The sequence below is a fragment of the Hippopotamus amphibius genome, chromosome 13, assembly GCF_030028045.1.
Source record: "Hippopotamus amphibius kiboko isolate mHipAmp2 chromosome 13, mHipAmp2.hap2, whole genome shotgun sequence".
NCBI lineage: Eukaryota > Metazoa > Chordata > Mammalia > Artiodactyla > Hippopotamidae > Hippopotamus > Hippopotamus amphibius.
Genome location: NC_080198.1, coordinates 7,819,230 through 7,833,270, shown reverse-complemented (window position 1 = coordinate 7,833,270; position 14,041 = coordinate 7,819,230). Strand labels below are relative to the sequence as shown.

General features: G+C 50.5%; 1 protein-coding gene across 2 annotated transcripts in view; it reads left to right on the top strand.

Moving 5' to 3' along the window:
• The window catches only part of LMCD1 (LIM and cysteine rich domains 1), a 57,689-nt gene extending 44,029 nt beyond the window's left edge, over positions 1 to 13,660 (top strand). For both annotated transcript variants that reach the window (XM_057705704.1, XM_057705705.1), the window contains 2 exons: positions 11,036 to 11,251; positions 12,992 to 13,660. In XM_057705704.1, the coding sequence (XP_057561687.1) occupies positions 11,036 to 11,251; positions 12,992 to 13,150 (375 nt within the window). In that variant the 3' untranslated portion in view covers positions 13,151 to 13,660. The remainder of the gene's footprint in view (positions 1 to 11,035; positions 11,252 to 12,991) is intronic.
• Positions 13,661 to 14,041: the final 381 nt, after the last annotated feature.

The window sequence follows — 14,041 nt, the reverse complement described above, 5'->3', positions numbered from 1 at the left end:
CCAGGTCTGGGATTAATTTGAACCGTTACCTGGCAGGTGGATTTCACCAGCCTGGAGATTCAGAGGAGATAGGTGGCTTATCTGAAGCCCCATCGTTTCTAAGGGGCAGAAGCTGGATCTGATACTATTTCTACCGCGTGATGCTGAGTTATAAAACCCTGCTTGTTATCTGTCATTAACTCCTGTTTATCTCCTTGGAGGCGGGAGCAAATCCTATTAAGATAGCTAAGTAGCCTGCCAGATGGTAGACGGCATGTCCCTGGCAGCCCCGCCGTTAGGCCTGGCCGTGGGCTTGCTGCCTGAACGGCTCTGCCCAACCCCAGGGGGCAGCATATCAAGGGGACGTGGGTGCTGGGCTCCCCTTGTTCTCGTAAAAGGGCAGATAGGACCGTCACCAGAGCCAAGCATCAGGCACAAAGCCTGACTTTTGCTCTGCTGAGCAGGGCAGTGAACTTTGCTAGAAGCAGTCAGGGCATTCAACTTGAGAACCCAGGCACAGGGAGGGAGCATAGGGCTGGCACCTCAGATTGAACAGCGATTTAGGAAAGAAAAGGCGGCAAAAAGAAGGACATGTGAAGTGTGCTACCCTGGAGCTACTTATCACACTGTATCACCCTAATGGTGACGTTGTTACGGCTATTAGTGGCTATCATTTAGCGGGCTTTCTCTGGACCAAGGACAGCGCTAAGCAGGCGGGTATCTGATGTAAAGCTCCCAACCACCCAAGAGAGGCTATGGGATTTGAACCAGCTCCGTAAGCCCCCAAGCCCATCTTTCCTGTTTCCCAAAGCTTATTCCTGGAAAGCTCGTGGATATGAAGCTGTAAACGGGCCATGCTGGCCGTGTAAAGGGGCCATCGGAGTAAACAAAACAAAACGAGTTTCCTTAGGGCTGGACTTCTCAGAGCCTTTAAGAGGCTACGGCAGTGGTTCTGAAACTAAAGTTGCCTGGGAGCCTGGCTAAAATCCAGAGGCCTGGGTCCCACCCCAGATGTGTTGGTGCAGGTGGGGCCTGAGCATCTGAATTTTGAACGAGTCTCTAGGCTGATGCCAGTGCTGGTCTGGGGGCCATCCTTTGAGAGCCACTGCCAAAGAGGGTTAAAAATGACCTGACATTTAAGCTCAGCGCAAATGACATTGCCAATCTGGTATATAGATAGGGTGGGTCCAGGAGAGGCTAACATGGTGTTTTCTAACTTTATGTAGCCTCCCAGCTTCGGGAGTCCAGCTTTGAGAACACTGCACGGCACTCCTGAATTCCTTAATTTTTCCACGGGGAGTTGTGGAACACGGGCATAGAACATAGGCCACTGCTCTATACCTGCCCCAACCGCCCCATCCTGGGGTGCACTGCCCTCTACACTCGGCAGCCGGAGGCCACAAGCCCCGCTTTCTCCGAGCCGCCGGCAGCCTACACCCCACGGCCGTTCTCCCAGGAGCCCTCACAGCTCCGTCCTACGGCGGGGCGGCCTGTTACAGTGATGTCCTTCCTCGGAGATCTTGGGAGGAGCTCAGATCTGGGCAATGGCCCCTCCACCAGACTGTCCAGACCAGAGGAGCGTTATTGCCAAAAGCCTTTTGCAAGTCTCCTGTGTGGAATCCCCACCCACAGGCTGAATGCTGGGTGGAGGCGGACAGCGGTGGGCCGGCTGGGTGGCCGGAGCAGCGCGCTCTGAGCTCACGCATCCTCACGGCCAGGGCTCTTCAGGAACTCGGATCCGAGCACAGTTCTCAGATCTGCCCCCCAGCCCCCAGCCCCAGGCCTTCACACGGGCCCCATGACAGGACGGGCGGCCCGAAATCCGTCATGGCACATCTGGGCATGAACCCCAGAGCTGCGGCCGCCCAGGCCTACCTCAGGGCCGGTCCCTGAAAGTGTCATCCTGACTGCGGTTAGGAGAGGCGGCAGCACGGGAAATGCCCTAAGAGTCATCCCTCTTCATAAGGAAACACCATGGCAGAAAAATCCCAGGTACTAACTTGGCCGCTATCACTCCCAAAGCAGGCCCTTGAAATCAGTGAGGCCAGGTGGAAAGCCCAACATTTAGCCTCCCTCTCTTTCCCTGATTATTCGCGCCCTGTGTGTGCATGGAGCTGGGAGCGTGGTGGGGCATCATTACTACACAGCAGGCTTATTCATCTCTTTGAATCCTCCAAACAACCCGTGAGGGAGATTGGGGTTGTTATACCCATTTTACAGATGGGGAGCCTGAGACACAGAGAAGCTTACTTGTGAGATTCCAGCCCAGGTCCTTCTGCATCACCAGCCCTGTGGGGTCCTGGCAGGGTGAGGACAAGGCAAGGGTGCGTGCATTCATGTTTGCTGGGGTGAGTGGCAGTGTGTGGAATAACTCACAACCCAGCCCGGTGAAGAACTGGGGGGGAGCCAGGCACAAGGGAAGGACTCGCCCGCCCCACCCTAACCCTGCCTACCATGGGTTCTCGCGGGTCTTGGGGCTTCGAAGCATCCTGTGGCCAGGGAGCTGCCACCCCAGCAGCCCGGACCACGCCACAGCAGCACAGCAGGGCCTCACATCCGCTCTCCCAGCCCCACGCCCGACCTCTCCGACCTGGATGGCTCCTACAGATGCCAGACCTCAGTGCTCGGACTGTGAACAGCTCTACCAAACCATTTCCCTGCGTTTACAAAGCTTACTGGATGTTTTCTCAGAAAGTAACTCTACAGATTTCCTGGGCATGGTCATCCTGCCCAGGAATTTCCGCCCTTCCCTACGCCCCAAACTTGTAACTGAAGAAAGAGGAAAGCCAGCCAGGACGCAGCATTTAATGTCATCTCCACCCTTTCGTAGTTTTCCTTCCTGCCGGAAGACCCCAGCTCTCGCCTCACGGCCAAGCCGTGGCCCCAGAGAAAGTGATTAAAAGGAGAACAGATGGAAAGAAGTGAAGACATTGCTGGAAGTCGTAAAGTGTGTTAATTTGGTCCCAGATTACAGTGTAGCCCCCCTGCCCCCTTTCCCCACAAGAACGCGCAGAGGAGGGACAGGAGGCCTGGGTCCCCTCCCTCCCATGAGGTCGGCCTCGCAGATGGAAACCTACAGCCGCTGGCAGCTCAGCCCAAGTCCAGCCCCAACAAGGGACATACTTGTAGGCAGGGGACTTCCACAGCTCGGTCCAAGCAGATGTTTGGCTCTGGGCTTGGCAGGCTGGCTTTCCTGCCAGCCCCTCTCTGCGAATTTGAAACCACCGCCCCAGCCCCCCAGGCCCGAGAGCCCCGCCGGAGCTGGAGGGCAGAGGGTGAAAGGCCCATGAAGCAGCCCCCCCAGACCGCCACGGCCACCAGGCTCCTCAACCTCTATCTGCCTCCTTCTTTACCGCAGAGATATTTTAATGACATAAAGGAGATTTTATTTTCCACAGAAAATTATTTTTACCCCACTTTTTCACACTATAAATACTTTGCCATGTTCCATGTTGCCACATCAGGCTTCGTGAGTATCTGTTTTTCCCCCCCAAAGTGGGCTGTGTAATATTTCACTAAAACAGGGGTTGGCAAACGTTTCCGATAAAGGGCAGATTGTGAATAGTTCAGGCTTTTCGAGCTATGAGGTCTCGTTCGTAAGCGCTCTCCTTTGTCCTTATGGCACGAATGTGGCCAAAGACAACTATCTCAACCGGTGACCAAGGCTGTGTCCCAATAAAACTCCATTTGCAAAGACGGGGGCGGGCTGGATTTGGCCCCAAGGATGTACTGCGTTGGCCAAAAAGTTCCTTCAGGTTTTCCCACACGACGGTATAGAAAAACCCAAACAGACGTTTTGGCCAGCCTCATAGTCTGCTGACCCTAGAACTAGAACCACCATAAGAAATGTTTTTTGCTTTTTATGAATTACCCAGGCTTTATCCAATTTTATTTTGCTATCGGAGGTTACTCGGTGGCAGTGACAGACGATGCTGAGGGTGGTGTCACCTGCCATTCACTGGCGACCTAGGTTGTGCCAGAGGCTTCACACAGTTGTTTTACTCAATCCTACGAATGACCCGGCAAAGGTCCATGATCCCCTTCCCTAGCCGTCTAGCTGGTGAGCCGTGAAGCCACAACTGGACCTCAGGCCTGCCTCACCCCAAACCCCGCACAGACTCCAAAGAACGGAAGCTCCCACTTCCAGAGCCCCCCGTGCAGCCCAGACATCTTGTGAGGCCATTGCAGCAGAGGCGACCACATGTAAGCCTTGTCCCTACTCAGCAGCGTCGCTTTGTAGGAACACGCTTGTCAGAGCCGGATTTGAGAACTCCCCAGGCTGACGTTCTGTCTTCCAAGTGCAGCATTTAGGAGGCCTTCCTGGCCCCAGCCTCCCCCTTCACCAGACAACCAGTGAGGAGACTCGGTTACAAACACCGGACGTTCTACCTCGCTTGGCAGACCATCCCCTCCTCAAGGACCTGCCCCATGAAGATGCAGGAGGCAAAGCACGGAGTGGCGCACAGCAGTGACCACACGTGCCAAGCATTACTCACGATCAGGGCCGCCTCACATCACAAATGAGGGGACTGAGGCTCAGGGAGGTGACTGACTCATCCGAGATCCCCCCAAGACGAAGCTATGGCAGGATCTTGTGCAAAGCCCGGGACCCTAACCACAGTGCCTGCACCCGCCCACACGTTCTGCACCATAGGGAACCTCGGGAAGATGCCCGTGTAGGGGAACAGGACACAAGAGGCTGAAGATGCCAGCTGTGACACCGGGCCAGAAAAAAAGAGAAAAGCGAAAACAAAAACAAAAACACACCCGGATACGTGAGGCTGCAAAGCAAAGATGGTGAATAATCGCCATAAGAGGAAATGGAGAGATGCTGTTTATAAATAAATTGTTGAGTATTTGTGTTGGAAAGAGCCCAGCGCCTGAATTCAAGGCCCTGTGTCAATATTTACTATATTGTAATGGTGAGCTTTTCACGAGTCAATCTGGGTTTAGACTGGGGAGGCCTTTGGATAAGAGCCTTCCAGAAGAGAACTGCATGACTGGGACGGAACTGCTGGCCACCCTGCAAGAGAGATTATGGCTGGTGTACAGGGTTTTCAATTATCTGCGGATCCGTCCCTGAAAGCCAGCGCGGCTTGTCCCTGGAGACAGTCCTTTGGCCGTGGAACCCGGGGCCACTGACCTGAATCTGCTGTTTCCTGAAACACTTTGTTGTCTTGGTTACTTCCATTTCAGAAGCCTGAAAATCTGCATGCCCACGTGTGCTGCTCCTGATAACCTTTGGCCGCACATCAAACCACCCTGAGATGCAGTGGCTTAGAACACCGAGGTCGGTTTTGCTCACAAATCAGCAATCTGGGCAGGGCTCAGCGGGATAGCTTGTCTCTGTCCTTGACGTCTGGCCTTGATGTTCAGAAGACAGATACAGCTGGGGCTGGACCAGCAGGGGCCCCGGCCTCTCCTTCTATCTCTGTGTTTCCTCCGCAAGCTTGCTCTAAGATGGGGGCCCCAGGACTCACAAGAAAGAGTCTGCGGAAGCTATGTTGCATTTTATGGCCTACCTCGGGGATCTACAGCATTCCTTCCCCCACATTCTGTTCTACAGAAGCGAGTTACTAAGGCGGGAACGTATGCAAAGGAAGGGAATACGGGTGTTGGTTAGAGGAGGGTTCAAGAGGTTGCCGGCGTCATTTCCACACATCACGGCGGAGGGAACCCCAGCCCTGCAGGGTCTGAGCTTTGGAGGCAGCTGAATCTAGAATGCTCCTCAGCTTTCGCAAAGCAAGTGTTTACAAAGACCCAAAGTACAGAATATACAAGCTCTTTCATTTAGACCCTTGTGATGAAGAACCTCTCACCATTTGAACAGGGCAGGACAAAACTTCAGCGGCACCAGGAGAAACGTCACATGTGTTCTACCTATGACGGGTCTGTGCTACAGCTCCTCTCCCCAGAGGGGACAACAGTCTGCAAACTAGGTTACATGGCAGAGGCTGGACAGAGTCCCTTGAGGAAGCTCTGATTTTAGAGAGCTGGGAGTCTGAATGAGACTCCACTGACACGCTAACGATCGATGTTCTTCTCTATGCCTTTTATCCTAGTCCCAAAGGACTTCTGCTTGACCACACTGTCTCCTACAGAGAGGAAGTTGCCTGGGAATGCCTACATTGGGCTTTCTTCAAAATAGTCTAGAATTTAAGCATCCCAGGAATTCAAACTGGCTTTTGCTGTAACGGAACCTAATTGGTGATGTCATTTTTGCTGAGTTTTTATATAAGGTCATGTTTAAACATTCTATGACAGTGGGTCTCGAACTGTGGTCCCCTGGGAGTCTGCAAATTCCTAGCCTCTTCCCAGACCTACTAATCAGATACTCCGGGGTAAGGGGGGTGCAGCAATCTGTTTGAACAGCCCTCTAAGGATGCTGGGGCAGACTTGAGGCTGAGAATGCTGTCTTAGAGGGGGTGGGGGATGGGAGAGGGAGAGGAGCAGGCCCGCCTAGCTGGGCACTGATTGTAGCCAAGTCTGGGGTAGTGACAGAGGATGAAACTCATATGACTTGATTCTCTGGCCTTGCACAGAGGGAGAGAACAGAGATGGAAAAACACAGAGCTCATGCGTGGGAGGAATGACCTCCTGCCAATCTACATGCTCATGGTGCTACTGAAAGGAACCCAGGCCTCCAAAGCAGAAGCAGATCCTGTCTTTGACATCTTCGTCACCTTAGGAAACGGATCTAGCTCATCAGCCCTCTATGAGGGTGGCTGGGTAGGGATAACAGGAGATTTTAGCTAATTATTACTGAACCCTTATGAAGTTCATTAATTCTATTATCTCATTTAATCCATGCAACTGACCTGTGATGTCAGTATTATTAGTACTATTCCATTTGACGGGAGAAAAAAGTAAGGCACAGAGAGGCGGGGTAACTTGCCCAAGGTCACACAGCCAGCCCCCCTCTCAACCACCCACTGCAATTTAGAAACTGTAACCCTCCATTCCAAGGATGGTAGGAGGATAAGTCTGTGCAGAGAAAGGCAGGCTCACAGGACCCAGGCAGGCTGGGCAGTCAGACTCTTGGTTGCCAGGCTGCCCCTGATGGCTGGGGGGCCACCAGGCTCACAGAGCCAGGACACTGTCAGATCTCTCGTCCTGTGAGGCCACATGGAAGGGGGCATGCAAAAATAGCTCAGAGGCAAGAAGAAATAGGTTCCTGACGCGTGCTGACAGGACATTACCTGGACAGCATGTTTTCATAAAATGTCACTGACACCGTTTGCTTAAAAATGGACTGGCTGCTGATGGTAACAGGGTGAACAGCCAGGGATGCTGGGGGGTAAGGAGGGAAGAAACACCCCCCAGAAAGGCTCCCAGAATGATCTCCCCACACTGCAAACCAGACCCCGGCGCTCCTGGCCTCCAGAACCAGCGGTGGCTCCCCATCACCTCCAGAGTGACGCCTAGCCCATGGTTCAGAGTCATCCGTCATCACCCCCAGACTGGCTTTCTGACCTCACATTCCTCTGTGTCCTTCTGTGGATCACAGACGCCTGCCGGTACCCCACAGACACATCCAGGTGCATTCATACCCCTCCCCTTCCCCACTTCTGTGGTAGGCACATCTGGAAATCTGGAGTCAGGAGCCCCACTGATGTATCCTGGTGATACCCGACCAGGTGTGGTGGATGGACAGTAAGCCCCCTCTGTGTCAGAGGAAAGGGCCTGGAAATTTCACTCTGTGAAATGTGGAAAGACAGACAGAAAACTCACTTGGTTCTCAAACAGCCCTTGCCAGACAGCTTGCACTTCTGGACATGTGACAATCAATGACTGTGGATCCATCACCTATTTTAGGGTTTTGTTTGTTTTTAACTTTTCGCTGCGCCCGTGCAGCTTGCAGTATCTTAGTTCCCCGAACAGGGATCGAACCCATGGCCCCTGGTGTGGAAGTGCAGAGTCTTAACCACTGGACCGCCAGGGATGCCCCCATCACCTATTTTTGGTTCAGACCCTCTGATGCATTCCAGGCGAGCTGGGGCTCAGTCACATGCAGAGGGACAGGGTTTCACTTTGGTGAAGGACTCACACCCGTCATTCTTGTGGGCTTGTGGGTGTAACTGAAACCACAAACCCAGCACGTTCTAAGGAACATCACTGTCAGGCAGCCAGGAGCAAATAACCAAACAGGCTCCTCACCTGGACGTGTGCTCAACCACGAGTGTGCTTAGGGACCACTGTCAGCACCTGGACGTATTTTGTCATTTGGTTTTCTTTCCCAGTTTTCACCATTTAAAGTTTTATTTCCTCTTCATCTACAAGAATATATTAAGTATGCAGTTAACGTATATAAGGAATAGTAAGTGTTGAGGCTCTGAATACATGCCTGCTCATCTTTACGTAGCAAAAGAATAAGCATGTCTGTTTGGGCTGACGTATAATTAGTGCTTCGTAAGACAGAGTGTTCATCTCAAGCCGGGGTCAGCAAACATTTTCTGTAGAGGGCCAGGTGCTGTGGACCAAGAGCCAAAATCAATGATAACACATAGGTACTTTATACAGTAAGAGAGCAAATAAATGTCCACAATTTCTTTTGAGCCAACCCAATATAATTAAGACAGGGTTTTTTGTAATACAGGTTGTATTGGTCAGCGCGGGCTGCCATAACAGAATATCACAGGCCAGGTGGCTTAAACAACAGAAATGTATTTTTTCACTGCTCTGGAGGCTGAAAGTCCAACATCTGGGGGCTGACAGGGTTGGGTTCTGGTGAGACCCCACTCTCTAGCTTGTAGAGGGCCGCCTTCTCACTGTGTCCTCACATGGCTTCCCTCTGTGTACACCCAGTGAGAGAAAGAGACAGCCATCCGTCTCTGGGCTCTCTTCTTATAAGGACGCCAGTCCTATCTGATTAGGGCCTCATCCTAATGAGCTCGTGTGACCTGAATGAACTCCTTAAAGACCCCATCTCTAAGTACAGTCACATTGGGGGTTAGGGCTCCAACATATTAATTGGGGGAGGGACACCATTCAGTCCATAACACGGGTCTATTAATGAAAAATGAAATTCCTTTTGGGGATAAAACATTTCACTAAATTGGAGTTCAAATGTAAAATCCATTCGAATCTGATGGGTCCTACAAGAACACACAGAGGCCGGGTTTGGCTATACTTTCACCGACACTGATGAAAGGCCACAACGTGGAGTAGAAAGAACCTTGGCTTTGCGGTCAGGCTTGGCCTGTGTTCAAATGTCAGCTTTGCCTCCTGTCAGCTGTTGCTACTCAATAGTCACTGAATCTGTGAGCCTGGGTTTTGCCAAGTCTAGGGGAAAATATAGGTCTCCCTAAAAGGGAGACAGTCTAGAAGGAAAAGTAACTCTCTTGGGTTTCCGTAAGGGTGTCAGTCAGGAGCCAAAACACCTGAGCTGGACATGCACCTGCCCCGGGGAAATGGCAGCAGGTGAGAGCTCCAAGATGACTGGAAAGATTTTATGGAGTGAAGATGTCATCTGGATAGGATGCGATGTGAACGCCCATTTAGCTCTGTGGTCTTCCTCCCAGGGCAGTCATGATAATAACATCAGGCAAATCCCAACTGAGGGGTATTCTACCAAATATCTGACCAGTACTCCTCCGAGCTTATTAGAAACCAGGAAAGTCTGAGAACCTGTCATAGCCCAGAGGAGCCTAAGGAGACAGGATCATTAACTGTAATGTGGGCTCCTGGATGGGATCACAGAAGAGGAAAAGGACAGTAGGTAGGATCTGAGTGCATCTGCAGAAGGTCTGGACTTTAGTTAATAATAACATATCAATATTGGTTAAGTGATTGTGACAAGGACACCATATTAATGTAAGATGCCAAGAAGAGAGGAAAGCAGGTATTGGGTATATGAGTGTACTACCTGCACAATTTTTCTATAAATCGAAAACTGTCCTAAAATTTTAAGTTTATTAAAAATTAATCCTACAGGGACTTCCCTGGTGGTCCAGTCATAAAGAATCCGCTTTCCATTGCAGGAGACGTGGGTTTGATCCCGGGTCAGGGAACTAAGATTCCACATGCCGTGGGGCAACTAAGCCCATGCACCGCAACAACTGAGCTCACATGCCTCAGCTAGAGAGAGGTGTGCATGCCACAACTAAAACCCAACGCAGCTCCCCTAAAATTAAATAATTAATTAATTAATCCTACATAGGTAAAAGATCCATTCAAAGTACAAGGTGAACCAGTCGGTTTTATTGTAGCTAGGATGAAAGGCTGGTTGATAGGGTTTCAGACTCCACATTAACTAACCTTTGAGAAACAACTACTTGTCATATTTTGATGTAATGGCGAAGGAAAATAGTCCACAGTTATCAGGAAAGCTATTTAAAAATGCTTACCTTCCTTTTTCAATTTCTAATCAGTGTTAAGGTCAGATTTTCTTCATATGTTTCAAAGAAAATTACATAATGCAAAAGCTAAAGCAGTTATAAGAATCAAGAAATCCTCTGCTAAGCCAGTCATTAGAGATTTGCAAAAATGTAAACAGTGCCACACTCTGACTCAATTTTTCTGTTTTGGAAAAACTAGTTATTTTTAATTACAAATATTTATGTTAACATGCTGTTGGTTTACTATTTTTTTATTTTTTTGTATTTTTTTTTCTTATTAGTAATGTGTATATGGCAATCCCAGTCTCCCAATTCATCCCAACCCCTCCTGCTTTCCCCACTTGGGGTTTACTATTTTTTAATGAATTAATAGTTACTTAACTTTTTTCTCAGTTCTAATTTCTTATATGGTAAATACCAATAGCTATTACCCACATGAACAAAAACTCTTTCGGGTTCTAAATAATTCTTAAGCGTCTAAAGGGCTCTGGGAACAAAAAGAGTGAGAATCACTATGCTAGACAAATACTTTCTTTAGTCCTCACCTAGTAGGCACTTTTATTATCCCACTGTGCAGATGAGAAAACTGAGAAACAGAGAGGTACAGTAACTTGCTCAAGGTCACCCAGGAAGTAAAGAAACTGGAGCTGCAACTTGAACCCAGTCAGGATGCGCTCCTGACTACTTTGTGTCCTGGGGGGTCTCTCCCACCCTTCCAGGTCTGTGAGCTCTGCAAGGGTGTGGCCCCTGCCGACAGCCCCGTGGTCTACTCGGACAGGGCGGGCTATAGCAAGCAGTGGCATCCTGCCTGCTTCGTGTGCACCAAGTGCTCCGAGCCGCTGGTGGACCTCATCTACTTCTGGAAGGACGGGGCGCCCTGGTGTGGCCGTCATTACTGTGAGAGCATGAGGCCCCGGTGCTCCGGCTGCGACGAGGTGAGGACCCGCGGCGGTGGACAGTGGGGTGGGCACCTCCGTGACGGCAGGAAAGGACCCAGAGGCCCAGGGGTGTATGGCTTCACAATGATGTGATCCACATATAGGAAAACTGAGGCTCAGATCCCCCTTCACGCTCTCAGCCTCTGTTCTCCCATCTGCAAAATGGGGCAGAAATTAGCTCCCACCCCTGGGCTTGTTGAGATGGGTCGGACACATAGGGCCTGTCAAGTCTTATCCTTGGCACAGTGCCCTGCACTTAGTGCTCAAAAGAACATTATGGGGTGTGGCCAGGAGGCAGATGGCCCACATTCACACCTGGCTCTGCATCTGTGAGGCATGCAGGTCCCTAACTCCGGTGCCTCGGTTTTATCACTTATAAAATGGGAGGGTGACAGTGCCCGTCCCATGGAGCTGCTGTGAGGACAAATGAGATCATACCTGAAAATGCTTGGCACGGGGCCCAACCGAGTAACTAAGAAATGGGAGCTGCTGTGAGTCTTAGGGTAATGTAACACAAGATGATACAATAAACCCTGCGGCATAACACAATCCAGCAGCTAGAGATGCTATGCAAGGGGTTCAGCTCTCCAGTGTGGGTTGAGACTAGAGGAACCCTAAGGTATGTGAATAGTGACAATAACAGTTATGACCATAATAACTTGCCTGCCTGCCTTTGGTGACGGGAAACTCACTGCTTTAATCTTTGGCACACACAAGAGTTAGACACGTCTTCCTCACTTGAGCCAATATCTGCCCCTCCCGTCTCCCACGTGCTGGTCTCCGTGTGAAGTCAAGACCCTGTAATCCTCCTACCTCATAACTATGTGAGCAAGGACCTCATAGAAGGAACAGGGCTGTCAGAGGCCTGGCCCCACCCACCTCATTTTTGTGAGGACAGCAGTACGCTTGCGGTAACAACACCTCATCCTAATGTGCGACAGACTTTGTGTGTGAGGTACCGTTTACATCTCACAACAGCCTTTCAGGGAGAGAGAATCCGTATCTCCACTTGACATCTGAGAATAGTGCAGCTCACAGAGGTCAATGGTAATCACACAGCACTGACTTTGTCTCCGTTACCAGCCATCTCTAGCAATACATGCAGCACTCATAAAACCCCGTGGGACGGGTAGTATTTATCTCCCCATTCTACAGATGTGAAAGCTGAGGCACAGGGAGGTTGAGTAATTTGCCCAAAGTCATGCAGCTGGTAAGTATGTAAGTGAAAACTCATACCTGCTTCCTGTTTGACCCCCAAATCAGAAGGCACATTTAACCAGTATACTGTTCTGATCTCTGGTTCCTCACCAGACCTTACACACCTTCCAAACTGTTACTTTATTCCAAGCCCAAGTGACTCTGGGTGTTCTTGCTCTTGAAGACTGGTCATTGGTCGCTCAGCTATCGTTAGGCCATCTTCACTGGGGGATGTAATTCCATTTCAGAGCACAACTGGGCTGTGGATTTGGCCCACAGAGCATCACAGATACTAAGATAGTAAAACCTGCCAATAGCAGAGGATTTTTTTTTTTCCATCAGAGAAGCTAAGATGCAGCCATGACCTTCACCAAGTACCGTACTTACTGCCTGAGATTTATGTCAGATTTCTCCACTGAGGCATTTAAAGGTCAAAACAAGAACGGGGGAGGAGGGACCACCATCTTACGGCTGGTGCCCCATACCCTGTCTCGCAGGGACAGAACCTGAGCTGTGCGTTTCTTCTGCTCCCCTCCCCAGATAATATTCTCAGAGGACTACCAGCGCGTGGAAGACCTGGCCTGGCACCGAAAGCACTTTGTCTGTGAGGGCTGCGAGCAGCAGCTGGGCGGCCGGGCGTACATCATCACCAAGGGTCAGCTTCTGTGCCCGACGTGCAGCAAGTCCAAACGCTCCTGAAGGGCTGTCCACCCATGGCCGGGATCCACGGGATCCCACCACGAAGGAGAGCCAGGTGTGCCGCGGTCACCCTAACAGTCTGGCGAGACAGCCAACAAGCAACAAGAACCGTGATCTTTTTCCAGTGGGAATATATATACACACACATATATTCTAGGTTGGGTGGTGATGGATCCTTGAGGGTCAATAGTTTCAAAGCTGGAGATGTTCTGAGACGTCTTAGGATGCAGTTATTTTGTTTTTGTTGTTGTTGTTTCCCAGCTACCATCGAAAGACATAGTTGACATCCTGCTAGGGCTCTCTAGGAGGAGTTTCCCAGAATGCAACTCTGAGTGATCAAATCACATAGCTGTAGGATGTGCGTGCTTTCTCGTGAACGTGGGGGCTCCGCCAGGAGCAGCCTGGGATCCCAACAATCATTTGTTTCCTCCTTTTCAAATGGAATTTGAATTTTAAATAAAAAAATGTTGGCATGATAAGTACATCAATAAAAGTTTAATGAAGTCCGCATATACCCTGATCTCATTATTTACACCTGACAGTCATTTCACAGCATCTATTTTGCCCCAACACCCTGAATGCTGGTGCTGGCAGAAGGCACTGGAAATGCTGGTGTGCCTCTTCATCACCTGTGTCTCATGAGACTCCTTTGGGGTCTGTAGGTCCTGAGGACAGAAGCCCCATCCCCCAGTTCCAGGTACCCCCAGAGCACCGATGGGACCAAGAGTGTTGTATTTCATGGGACACCTACAAGCAGCCTCCTGGGAACTGGGGAGCAGCAACTCAGGTGTTCTCAGAGCCCAGGCAGGTGATGAGTCTGGGAGTAAGACCAGGTAGAGTGTTCGGAGCAGCCAAAGAGGGCCACAGAAGCTCAACCAACGGGTGCCACAT